At 36.4% G+C, this 12,078-nt stretch overlaps 1 protein-coding gene across 4 annotated transcripts in view; it reads right to left on the bottom strand.

Moving 5' to 3' along the window:
- SLC24A2 (solute carrier family 24 member 2) overlaps positions 1-12,078 on the bottom strand; it is a 318,354-nt gene that overhangs the window by 31,853 nt on the left and 274,423 nt on the right. For all 4 annotated transcript variants that reach the window (XM_072596682.1, XM_072596681.1, XM_072596684.1 and 1 more), the window contains one exon: positions 11,186-11,326. In XM_072596682.1, coding sequence (XP_072452783.1) covers positions 11,186-11,326 — 141 coding nt within the window. The remainder of the gene's footprint in view (positions 1-11,185; positions 11,327-12,078) is intronic.

Raw genomic sequence — 12,078 nt, 5'->3', positions numbered from 1 at the left:
ATCCAGATGAAAATGTAATTGAGAAATATTTAACAAAATAAATAAAATACAATAAAACATTGAAAATGTTAGTATGTGGTTTTCTAGATGGTCAACAGGGATCTTTATGTATGGTTTTGTGACCCTTATTTCTTTTAGAGTTTGACACACCACTGTATTGGAAAATGACTCCTGGCAGTCAGTATTTGTTGTCAGATCTTTGCATATTTTTAATATTAGACTTTTATCTATGATATGCGGAACACATTTTTCCACATTACAATTTCTCTCATACTTCTACCTTTGTTGAACTAATTCATAAAAAATCTTTTTACTTTTATGCAGGCAAAATGATATCTTCTTTGTTTTCTTCTATACTTTGTTTCATTAAGAATTCTTCCTCTTTCAATGACTGTGAGAAGTACTTAATCTCATCATCTAATTTTAAAAATTGCATGATTTTAAAAAACATACAGTTTATTTGTTATGAGGGTTTAAACACACATTTAAGATGTTGGACTAAATTCATTTTTCTTCCAAACTGCTTTCCTGTTTTCTCAGCAGTTTTATTTCTAGTAATTCTCATTCTTCTAGCAAACATTATCACTATTTAGATTTGTTCCTGTTTCTTGCTTCCTTGATGGGTTCCACTGATCTACTTTTCTGGTTTTTGAATCAGTTTCAATGGCTATTTACAACACATTTCAAAATCTGGAAATGTTCATCTCTATTCACCTATAGTTTTCTCATGACTTTTTGTTCTTAAGAATGAATTGAGGAAAGACAATATTTGTAACTCTTGAAACATTTCAGTAACTGGGTACTGGGTGGGATTACACACACACACATGCACACACGCACACATACATAGAGACAGAGTGCACAGAGTGAATTGAAGAGGATGGGATCATATCTTAAAAAAGAAAATGAAATCAAGCAGTGAGAGAGAAATATATTGGGAGGAGAAAGGGAGAAATTGAGTGGGGCAAATTATCTCTCATAAAAGAGGCAAGCAAAAGACTCATTAGTGGAGGGATAAAGAGGGGAGGTGAGAGAAAAATATGAAGTCTACTCTCATCACATTCTACTAAAGGAAAGAATAAAATGCACACTCATTTTGGTAGGAAAACCTATCTCACAATACAGGAAAGTGGGGGATAAGGGGACAAGCAGGGTGGGGGGGATGATAGAAGGGAGGGCACAGGGAGGAGAGTGCAATTCGAGGTCGACATTCATGGGGACGGATAGGATTAAAAGAGAATAGAAGTAATGGGGGACAGGATAGGATGGAGGGAAATATAGTTAGTCCTATACAACACAACTATTATGGAAGTCATTTGCAAAACTACACAGATTTGGCCTATATTGAATTGCATGCTTTCCAAAGGGAAGGGGTGGAGAGGGAGGGAGGTAAAGAAGGTGGAACTCAAAGTGTTAGGATCAACTGTCGAGTAATGTTCTTGCCACTAGGAAATAAGAAATACAGGTAAAGGGGTATAGAAAGCTATTTGGCCCTACAGGACAAAAGAGAAGACGGAGACAAGGGCAGAGAGGGATGATAGAAGAGAGAGCAGATTGGTCATAGGGGCAATTAGAATGCTTGGTGTTTGGGGGGGGAGGGGATAAAAGGGGAGAAAATTTGTAACCCAAAATTTTGTGAAAATGAATGTTAGAAGTTAAATAAATAAATTTAATAAAGAAAAAAAAGAATGAATTGAATTGTTATTTCATCTAATTCTATAAAATACTTTCTTGGTAATTTAGTTGGTTTAGCACTCAATGTATAAATTAACTTAAATCATATGATTCGACTTATAATGGAATGATCCAGACATGAACAATGATTATCTTTCCAATGAAATGGGACCTTTCTTTTGTGGCGAGTGTTTTGTAGTTATGGTTGTATTGTGTTTATTTAAATTCTGTGTGTGTCTTGATGACTTAATTTCTAAATAGTTCCTGTATTATGCAGTTACTTTGAGTGGATTTTCTCTTATTATGGCTGCTTCCTGGATTCTGCTAGAACTGTATGTAAAAGCTGAAGCTTTCATGGATTTATTTTGCATCCTGCCATCTTGATATGGTAATTTATCATTTCAATTAGTTTCTTACCTGAATCTTTGTAATTTTCTAAGCACACCATTAAATAGGAATAGTTCTGTCTCCTCCATGACAACGTTTATATCTTTAATTTTGTTCTTTTATTTTTTTATTCTAGCTAACATTTCTAAAAATTGATGTGGGGAGAGAAGATATGTTTGCTTGACACTGCTTAACTTGGGAAAATTTCTAAGGTTTTCCTATTGCAAACCATGCTAACTCTTGGTTTTAAATATGTTTTTGATCATATTAAAGGACTCTTCAATATCTGCACTGTTTAGGATTCTAAATGTGTTAAATTTTTCTCAAGGTTTTATTTCCCTGAATTCATTGAAATAATTCTGTGACTTTTGTTATCTTTGTTGTTTACATGATTAATTATGATAATAATTTTCCTAATGCTGAACCATTCTTGTATCCCTTGGTATGACTACAGCTTGGAAAAAGTGAATTATTTTCTGGACATAGTCCTTTATTCTTTGATATATTCCTCTACTCCTTTTGCAAGGATTTTATTAAAATGTTTTTCATTGATATTCATTAAGTATCTATTATGTGCCAGGCACTATTTTAAGTGGTAGGGATTCAAAGACAAAGGTGAATCAGTCTCCATTCTCAGGAAATTCATATTTTATTGAGAGAAATAAATCTGGGTATATACAAATAGATAGAAGACATTTTTGGAGGGGGAAGGTGCCAATAGTTGGAGGTGGTGTGGGGCAAGATGGGCTTCATGCAGAAGGTGCCACTTAATCTGATCCTTGAATGAAACTAAGAATTCTAAGAGAAAGAAGCAAAGAGGGCATGCATTCCAGGAATGCAAGGGCATAGAGGTGGAACAAAGGCGTGTCACATATGAAGAAGGCTGGTGTGGCTAGACTGTAGAATGTACGGAGGAGAGGAAGGCATAATGAGTCTGTAAAGGTAAGTAGGGGCCAGTTTGTGAAGAAAGAGACAATCTGCATTATTATTTTGCTTTATTTTGTCCAGAAGGACATCATGCTAAAACCTCTGTTTACAATGTGCTGCTGATCAGGCAATCTAGCATTCTTATCAAAAAAGGAAATGAATTTAAATTGGAATCCCCTGTTCTTGATGAATTGTTTTCCTTTCAGAATGTTCTAGATCAGGGGTAGGAAACCTCTGTCCTCGAGGCCACATGTGGCCCTCTAGGTCCTCAAGTGTAGCCCTTTGACTGAATCCAATCTCTTTGTTCTGTGAAGCTTGGATTTAGTCAAAGGGTCAAACTTGAGGGTCAAAGGGTCACCACATGTAGTCTTGAGGTTGCTGGTTCCCCACTCCTGTTCTAGATGTTAGAGGGCAGCTATGTGGTGCAATAGAGTGTGGTTCTGGAGCTAGGAAAACCCAATTCAAATCTAACTTCAGACATTTACTAGCTGTATAACCCTGGGCAAGTCATTTAACCTTTATCTGCCTCATTTTTCCACCTCTATAAAGTGAGGATAATAATAGTACCTACCTCTGAGGGTTTTTAGGATATTATTACGTACTTTGTAAATCTTCAAAGTGTTATATTAATGTTAGCTATTAATATGATGATGGTGTTCAAAATCCTTCCTCAAATATTACATTCTATAACTCTGCCAGGACTCACTGGCCCACAGTTTGTCAAGTTTAATATCTTCCCATATTTGAAAAGCAGGATGCTTGCTTTTCTCTGGTAGTGGAGAATTCCATTCTAAGTGATTGCTGACAGATTAACGACAGTGGTTCAAATCTCATTTCTTTCGTGGGGCCCTTCTTGACCTTCCCTGGAGAGGGGGGATTTCACCCTGCTTAAATTTCTCTCAGTACTTTGCTTGGCTCTCTTCTTTACACTTTTGCACACTTTTCTATTACGGTTTTGTATTTGCATATTTTTCTCCTATTATCAGTTTTTAAACTTCTTGAGAACATCTACTATAGCCCTGTTAAAGGGCAGCTAGGTGGCCCAGTGGACAGAGTGCCAGGCCAGCAATTGGGAAGATTTAAATTAAAATCTAGCTGTATGACCCTGGTCAAGTCATTTAACTTTGTGCCTCAGTCTCCTCATCTGTAAAATGAATTGGAGAAGGAAATGGCAAACCACTCTAGTATCTTTGGCAAGAAAATCCCAAAAAGGGTCAGGAAGAGTTGAATAAACTTAGATGATTCAACAATAACCTCCTCCTCCTCTCTACCCCCTCTCCCCCGTTTAACACATCAGGAAGGTATAGGTTAGGTCTGAAAAAGTTGTTGGACACTATTTGATTGCTGGAGTTTGACCAGAGGAGATACCACAGAGGAAAGTTGATATTCTATCAGGGGTGGGAAACCTGTGACCTCAAGACCACATGTGACCCCCTAGGTTCTCAAGTACATTCCTTTGTTTGAATTCAGAAAGCACTTGAAGACCTAGAGGGTCACATGTGGCCTGGAGGCCCTTAGTTCCCCCACCCCTGTAGCTGCTGGAAGCCACAGGGAGAATTTGGTTGGTAACAGATGAATAATCTTCACATTCTCTGAGCTCAGTGAATATTTCTATACAACAGACCTACTTTGACACAGTGAAAATGTCACTGGATTAGGTGTCAAGAAAACTGAGATCCGTTCTTTATTTTGCCACTACCTTGTCAGCAAATCATTTAACCTCTCCGGGCTCCAGCTTCTTAATGTGTAAAATGAAAGGCGTGGTCTCACAGATGAACCAACTTAACTAAAAAGTATTTATTAAGAACCTATCATGTACTTGATATTGAATTAGGACTTCAGAGTACAGTGATCTTTAGCGTTTTACTTCCAGCTGTAAAATTCTACGTTTCAGCATTTGGTTAAATGAATATCTCACTTCCTGTCAACTTGATCTAAGGAGCAAATTAGGTAGTGAGGAGAATCTGACTTCAGTGTTGTTACTTGATTTATCATTTACTGTTTTCATAAATGATAAATTCTTTCCTATGTTTAACATTTTAATTATCTTTTAGTTTAAAGACAAAAACATTAATTAAAAAAACTATAAAAGTGAAGCCCATACTAATTATCTGAGAATGCATGTTCTAACAAATACTGTCATATAATTTGCATATAGATGAAGCAGAAAAAAACCCCAGTGGGAGTACTGTTTATTCTAAAACTGGATTCCTGCATCAACAATCAGAGTTTCTTTGCAATTGTTGTCAAAGCTTTGGATACTCATCTCTGTGGGTAATTTAAAAGCTACTGAAAACATGCTGTATCAAGAATGGTACCTTCGGATCTATCAATTAGCAATTCTCTCTCCCTCTCTCCTTGTCTCCTTCCCTCCCCTAGATGTGTCTTCTGGTGGCATTTGGTAATTTATTAGGGCAAACCTAACCAAAATACTGCTTGCGAATTATAATTCAAAGGAGAATTACAATCTTCTATAGTGCCCACGATCTGCATCATTCCTTCATTACTTAGTTCGTACTACTTTGAATTGTTCTTTATTTTTTTATGCTTGCTTTCCTTTTCCCAGCAGATAATTAGGACAATACACAGACTAGAGAACAAATATTCCCCTGAATCAGAGTATGGGGTGGAGAAACAAGGTGCCTAACTTTCTCAGTATCTTTCTAATATTTGTTACAGTCCTATGGTCAAGACTTGGACTTGTGAAGGGGACACAATCACTAAAGATCCTGGGAAGGGCATTTTTTCCCAGTGTGGGGAAAGAAGAATCTAACATGAGTTTGGAATTAGATGATAGTTTTCTACTGCAATAATAGTTTGAAAAATTCTCTCTCCAGAAGGATGCAAGGTGAAAGAGTTGGATAGAAAGAGTGGCAGCAGAGGCAGATGGAAGTCGCTTTCTAGGGTGAGTGATTCTAAGCTTTCTATCACTGTAGTCTTTTCTTTGACCTGGCCTGAAGCTTGGCTTATGAAAAGTGATTGAGAGGGGAAACCCTGTCTTACTCTCTGTTTCTTCATTCTGTTTTTCTGCTGTATGCAACAGGCAGCATAGTTCATTACTATGTGTTTTTGTTTTTGTTTTGCTATTTAACATTTTGCTTACTGGTTATTTATGTTTTTAAACAATGGTGTACCAGATAAAGGTGACATAATCTTAATTGCATCCTGGATTTTTTTTTTTAGAGAGGAAGGGCTCTTAACCTGAGTTCTAAGGCTCCCCTAAGAGGTCTATGGATAGATTTTATTTGGTCTGTGAACTTGGATGGGAAGAAAATACATCTTTATTTCCTTATAATTAATTTTCTTTGAAATCATGTGTATTTTCTTTTTGGTATTTAAAAACATTATATTGGAAAGGGTTCAAAAACTTCACCAGACTGCCAAAGGGGTCCATGTCACAAAAAAAGGTCAAGAATATTTGCTATAAAGAGTATGATGGGTGATATGGAACCCATGGCAAAATGATTACACCAAATTCATGTCTCTGGAAGACAACCTCTCTCTTCAAATTCTCTATGTGGCAAATCAATCGTTTCCCTGGGGGCTTAGAAAATTTTATCAGTTTTGTTTATAATTTGTATTTTTAATGTTTTTTAAAAAAGTTTTTCTCCCAGAGTGATCAAAGAAAAAGGGAAAGGACTTATTTGTACAAAAATATTCATGTTGTTGAGTTGTTCAGTCATGCTGAAATCTTCATGACCCTACAAAGAATAAAAAATATTTATAGCAGCAATTTTTGTGGTGGCAAAGGATTAGAAATCAAGATGTTCATCAATTGGAAAATAAGTGGCTGAACAAATTGTGGTATATGATTATGATGGAATACTATTGTGCTTAAGTGATGATGAGCAGAATGGTTTCAGAAAAACCTGGGAAGTCTTATACGAGTTGATGAAAAGTGAAATGAGCAAAACCAAGAAAACATTGTGCATACGAACGGCACCATAAGGATGATCAACCATGAAAGACTTAATCGCTCTGTTCAAGACAGTGATGCCAGAGAATTCCAAAGGACTCATGATGAAAAAGCTGTCAACCTCCAGAGACTGAACTGATGAATGCTGAATTCAGATGGAAGCAGACTTTTTAAACTTTCTTAATTTTTCTTTTTTTGTCTTTTCTTTTGTAACACAGCTAATATGGAGATAAGTTTTGTATGAATTCACAGGTAAAATTGATATCAAATTGCTTGCTTTCTCAAGGAGGCTGAGGTGGTGGAGGAAGGAAGAGAACTTGGAACTCAAAATTTAATAAAAGAATGTTAAAATTTTCTTACATGCAATTGGGAAACATTTAATGAAATAAATAAAATGTATTAGGGGAAAAGTTTTTAGGAAAAAAGCCATACAAAACTTGAACGCTTATAAACTATCATTATCTCCAGGTAGCCTCTGTCACTTTTTATTAGGCCTTTGTATTTTTTTCCACCTCCTGAGGTAAAGGAGGGAAAGGGGGAATAGATTCTCAAGATCAAGTCTTATGCTGAACTGGCACAGTGCTTAATAAACGCTCATTGATGGTCCTGATAACGCTTAGAAACAGCAATGTGGACCTATTCTACAGAATTATTCCACATGTGTGCATAGTAGGTGCTTCATAAATAGTTGTTGAATTTTACAAGCCTCTCATAGTAATTGTACTACTATGTCTATTACATTCGTATTATAAAATGCTCATACTAGAAAGGACCTTAGAAATTATTTAATTCCACACCTTCAATTTACAGAGGAAGAAACAGGTTCAGAAGAAAACCAGTGACATCCTGAAAGTCACACGGCCACGAAGGGTAGGATATGCTTTACAATCCAGGTCTCTAAACTTTTTGCCTGACAATATTTCTGCTGCCATCTTGCAATATATCACATACTGCCTTGTATTATAGTTATCTGTGTACTTGTTTTATTATCTTTATTCGACGGATGGAAAGAACACATCTGCTTTATGCTCCATAGCATCATGGTTTCTATCTCATAACATCAACACTTTTCGTGAATTGTGCACCGTCTATATCCTCAGCACTTTGCTCATATTAGACATTTAATAATTTTTTCATTCATCCATTTATTCTTTCATTGCCAAAGTCATGCTCAAAACAGGTTTGATGAATGAATAAAAAATTAGTAAATTACATATTGAGGTTCGAAAGACTACAATTGGGAAAAACAATGCGTACTTGCATGCTTAATAGTAACTGCCCGTATTGTCTATGGTCTTTCCAGTGAATAATTCAGAGAAGGCCTTACCTTGCGCAGTACCGATTGAGACTGTAATCATGCCTTCCTGAGCAGTCATTAATGTGCAGTTGGGAACTTCAGAAGAGAACCCCATTTAATGGCTAAATGTTTCCTGCTTATCCCCCACTGCCCCATCATTTGGTCATTCATGAGGGCTGCTAGCTAACTGTCTGTTCTCATATTTTAGTCCTCCTCTCTCCACACCCCATCCCCTTAAAAATTATACTCATTGATTGACGCTTGGATTATTGGATATTCAGATTATTTCTGCGCATTTTTGAAGGAACTGACGATTTAGGAGACATTAGCCTTCACTAGGAGGTTTCCCTTTCTTGTTTATGTTACCAGAAAGATGAGAAAAAGTAAAATCTGATTAGGAAATGCCAGGCATTTCATTGACTTGAGATGAAAGTATGAAAATAGAGTTGGAATGCTCTGACTTTATTCACAGACAAAACACTCAGAGTTCTGAATTATTAAATAATTTTTCTCTTTTGTTTGTGATAGCCCCTCAAATTGGGAGCCTCTGGGCCTCTGGGATACTATCTGTTGATTATTTCCTCATTATCCTGTATGTAGTTTTTTGAATGTGGTTATCTAATCTCTCCTATTAAAATGGGAGCTCCTAGAGGGAAGGAACTACCTTTTGCTTTTTTTTTTTTTTGTATCCCCAGTGTTTAGAATAGTGTCTCACTCATATAGGTGCTTAATAAATGTGTATTAATTGACTGACTGGTAGTGCTTTCAGTGACCTTGAATGTGTTCTAATTGTGTATGATTCCTCTTCTTCCTTAACATCCCCACCTTGTTGTTTTTTCTTTTACAGGGAACTTGTGGATCCTACACTTATACTCTCCATTTTTTAAGGTTTAGGTCTCTCTCATTAACATCTCCTTGCCTATGATATCAGAAATAGAAAATCAACCAGATTCACCTGTTTGTGAAAGGCTTACTCCCTCTCATAAAACCGATGTCCTTTGTCTTTGAGTGACTCTGCCATGAAGACAATGGAGACCCAGGCACCCCATACTGTGTAGCAGAACTGAATGAGAACTCAGTGAAGCTGGAGATATCAAGTCTGAGGGTGACCTCTGTAAAGGGCCATCATGGACCTCTCACCCTTCCTCCTCTTTCTATGTTCCAAAGACCAGACCATCCGGGGACCTTGGTTAATTGTTGAAAACACTATTAAACATATGCTTTTGCTATGACATCAGTGAGGCAGAATGATAGAGTGAGTAGAGGACCAGTTTTGGAGTCAGAGAGGTGGGCTCCGATCCTGCCTCTGACACATCCTTTGCTCTTACACAGCTTTGTAGCCAGTTACTTAGTGTCTAGATGCTGCAAGAAAACCCCTAAGTATGAACACTGACCTATAGAGACTTTACGGTGGGAGTGCGCTATGCTGATGAAATCGCAGGTTCAACAACCCTAAAATGTTATACACAGGATATGCTCAATAGAACTGCTTACTGAATGGAGGGATATATACAATTATATGGATCTTTAGGGTAGAAACCTTTGATACTAATTGATTTTACATGTGCAAGTGTAGAATGGTAGAGTTAGAGCATGCTCCACTATGCTCATTTTATAGCCAAGGAAACTTAGTTAAAAACTAAACTTCCAGAGAGATTAAGGAACCTGTTCATGGTTGGACTCTAGTCGGTTAGTGGACGAGCGATAGCATGTTAAATTTGACATGTCCCAAACGAAATGAGTCATCTTCCTTACCGTATAGGCTTCCTTTTCTAATTTGTTTTTTGTCAGTATCATTTATTCAGTCAGGTTCATTGATGCCTCTCCTTCACTTCTGGAATCTCATGTCATCAAACTGCTAGTTCTTCTTTATAATGTCTCTGATCTATTCCTTCCTTTCCATTTCAGTTTTAATACATAATAACTATTACTACCCCTAATAATAACAACAGTTAGCATTATATAGAACATAAACATTTGCCAAGTGCCTTCTCCATTTTATCTCATTTTTATCTTCACAACTCTACAAAGTAGGTGTCTGTATTATTCCCTGTTTACAGATGAGGAAATTGAGGCAGAGAGAGGTTCAATACTTTGCCCAGAGTCACATAGCTAGTTAGTATCTGAGGCAAAATTTGAATTGTCTTCTCTATCTCAAGTCCAACATTCTTTTTACTGTGCCACTCAGTTGCCACATATACAAACATATACATATATATGTATATAGACACATAGCTGTATGTATATATTTGTATGTAAATATACATACATGCACATATATACACACATGCACATACATACATATAGTGATTTTAAGCTGTCTTAAATATAGATGTGTATGTTATAACATGATATATACTTATAGATGTATATCTATATAACTATATATGCCCATATGTGGGATGTTATATCCTTCTTTTGGATTAAATTCTGGTTTTTTAGGTTAGCATAATTTAGTTCCTAGAATTTATTACTCCTCTTAATGGCAATGTTAGGTAGAATATAAATAGTTAAATAGGAAATCTGTTTAATATATTCTTACAGGTATGTTCTGTATGCAATGTGGTTTCTCTCTATTTTTTTACCTTTTACTTTTTACCTTTTTACTCTCTTCTCTTTTTTTAACCCAATAAATTAGGGAAGGGACCTTCCCAATAGCAGAGCTTAGCAATGTTAACATAGGATGATTTTCTCTTTTAACTAAACCCTTATTTTGTGCTTGTCTCTGCTTCATTGCAAATAAATTAAGTGGAATTCCAAACTTGGTACCTATTGCCTTGTTTAGAAATGAAAGAATAGCCACCAAATTAATGGTATCCAGAAAAAAAAAAAGCAAATGTTAACATATTTCTGTGCATGTACACATACATACACCTGGGCAGGAAGCTAGTCAGGTGTTCAGGCATAAGATTAACATTTAAATACTTTGTTTGGCTTTGCAAATCTATTCCAATCTACTCCACATTTAAGAAGTCTCTACTTACAGGTTTTCGGACATCAGGGAGGGTTATCCATAACGGAAACACGATGGGAAGAACAATCAGGAAGGTGATCTGTTTGCGAGTGTTGGTTGGCCAGGACAAGCTGAGGGGCTGGTCATCTTCGTCTTCACCTGCATCAGAAGCCTACATTGGGAAAAGACATATAAAGAGTGTTGGGGATGCCAAACAAGGAAAACGAAGCTTGATTGGGAAAGCTCAGATCCAAATTAAGAACCTTATGGGAATTCTTCAATTATTGTATTCACTTATTACTTATTTTCTAAGTGTTCACCTTTTGTTGCATTCAACCCAAGCCTCAGGGAGACAAGGGATTTTGCCAACAATGAAACTCAATAATGTTCTAGTCTCTCTTTTATTTATTCTTTTCTTTTTTCCCTTTTTTCTTCACTCCTCCCCCCGAGATGTCTAAAATTAGACACAAATATGTGTATGTAAAGTAGGCAGAACCATTCTACACATACTTCTCTTTATCAGTTCTTTCTCTGGATGCAGATAATATTTTCCTTCATAAATCCTTTGTAGTTAATTTGTATGTTTATAATAGTCAAAATGACTTAGTCACTCAAACAGTATTGTGTTTACTGTATGCGATGTTCTCTTGCTCTGCTCATTTCCCTTTGCATTATTTCATGCAAGCCTATCCATATTTTTCCAACATCACCAAGCTCATCACTTTTTATAGCCCAGTAGCAGTCCAGTCTCTTTTTTCTTAACAGAGTAATCCAGACCCCCCCTAACTTTTTCATCCTCAAAAGAAATAGATAAGAGTTACAGGTCTTTGATTCCCATTGAAGACCCTGTGACAGCCTACCACTTCCAGATGTAGTCTGTCTCCCCCTATTAGAATATAAGTTCCTGTCATGTAGGGTCAGTTT

Source organism: Notamacropus eugenii, chromosome 3 (assembly GCF_028372415.1).
Source record: "Notamacropus eugenii isolate mMacEug1 chromosome 3, mMacEug1.pri_v2, whole genome shotgun sequence".
In the NCBI taxonomy this organism is placed as follows: domain Eukaryota; kingdom Metazoa; phylum Chordata; class Mammalia; order Diprotodontia; family Macropodidae; genus Notamacropus; species Notamacropus eugenii.
The sequence above is the reverse complement of the archived record's forward strand: the minus strand, read 5'-3'. Positions and strand labels throughout refer to the sequence as shown.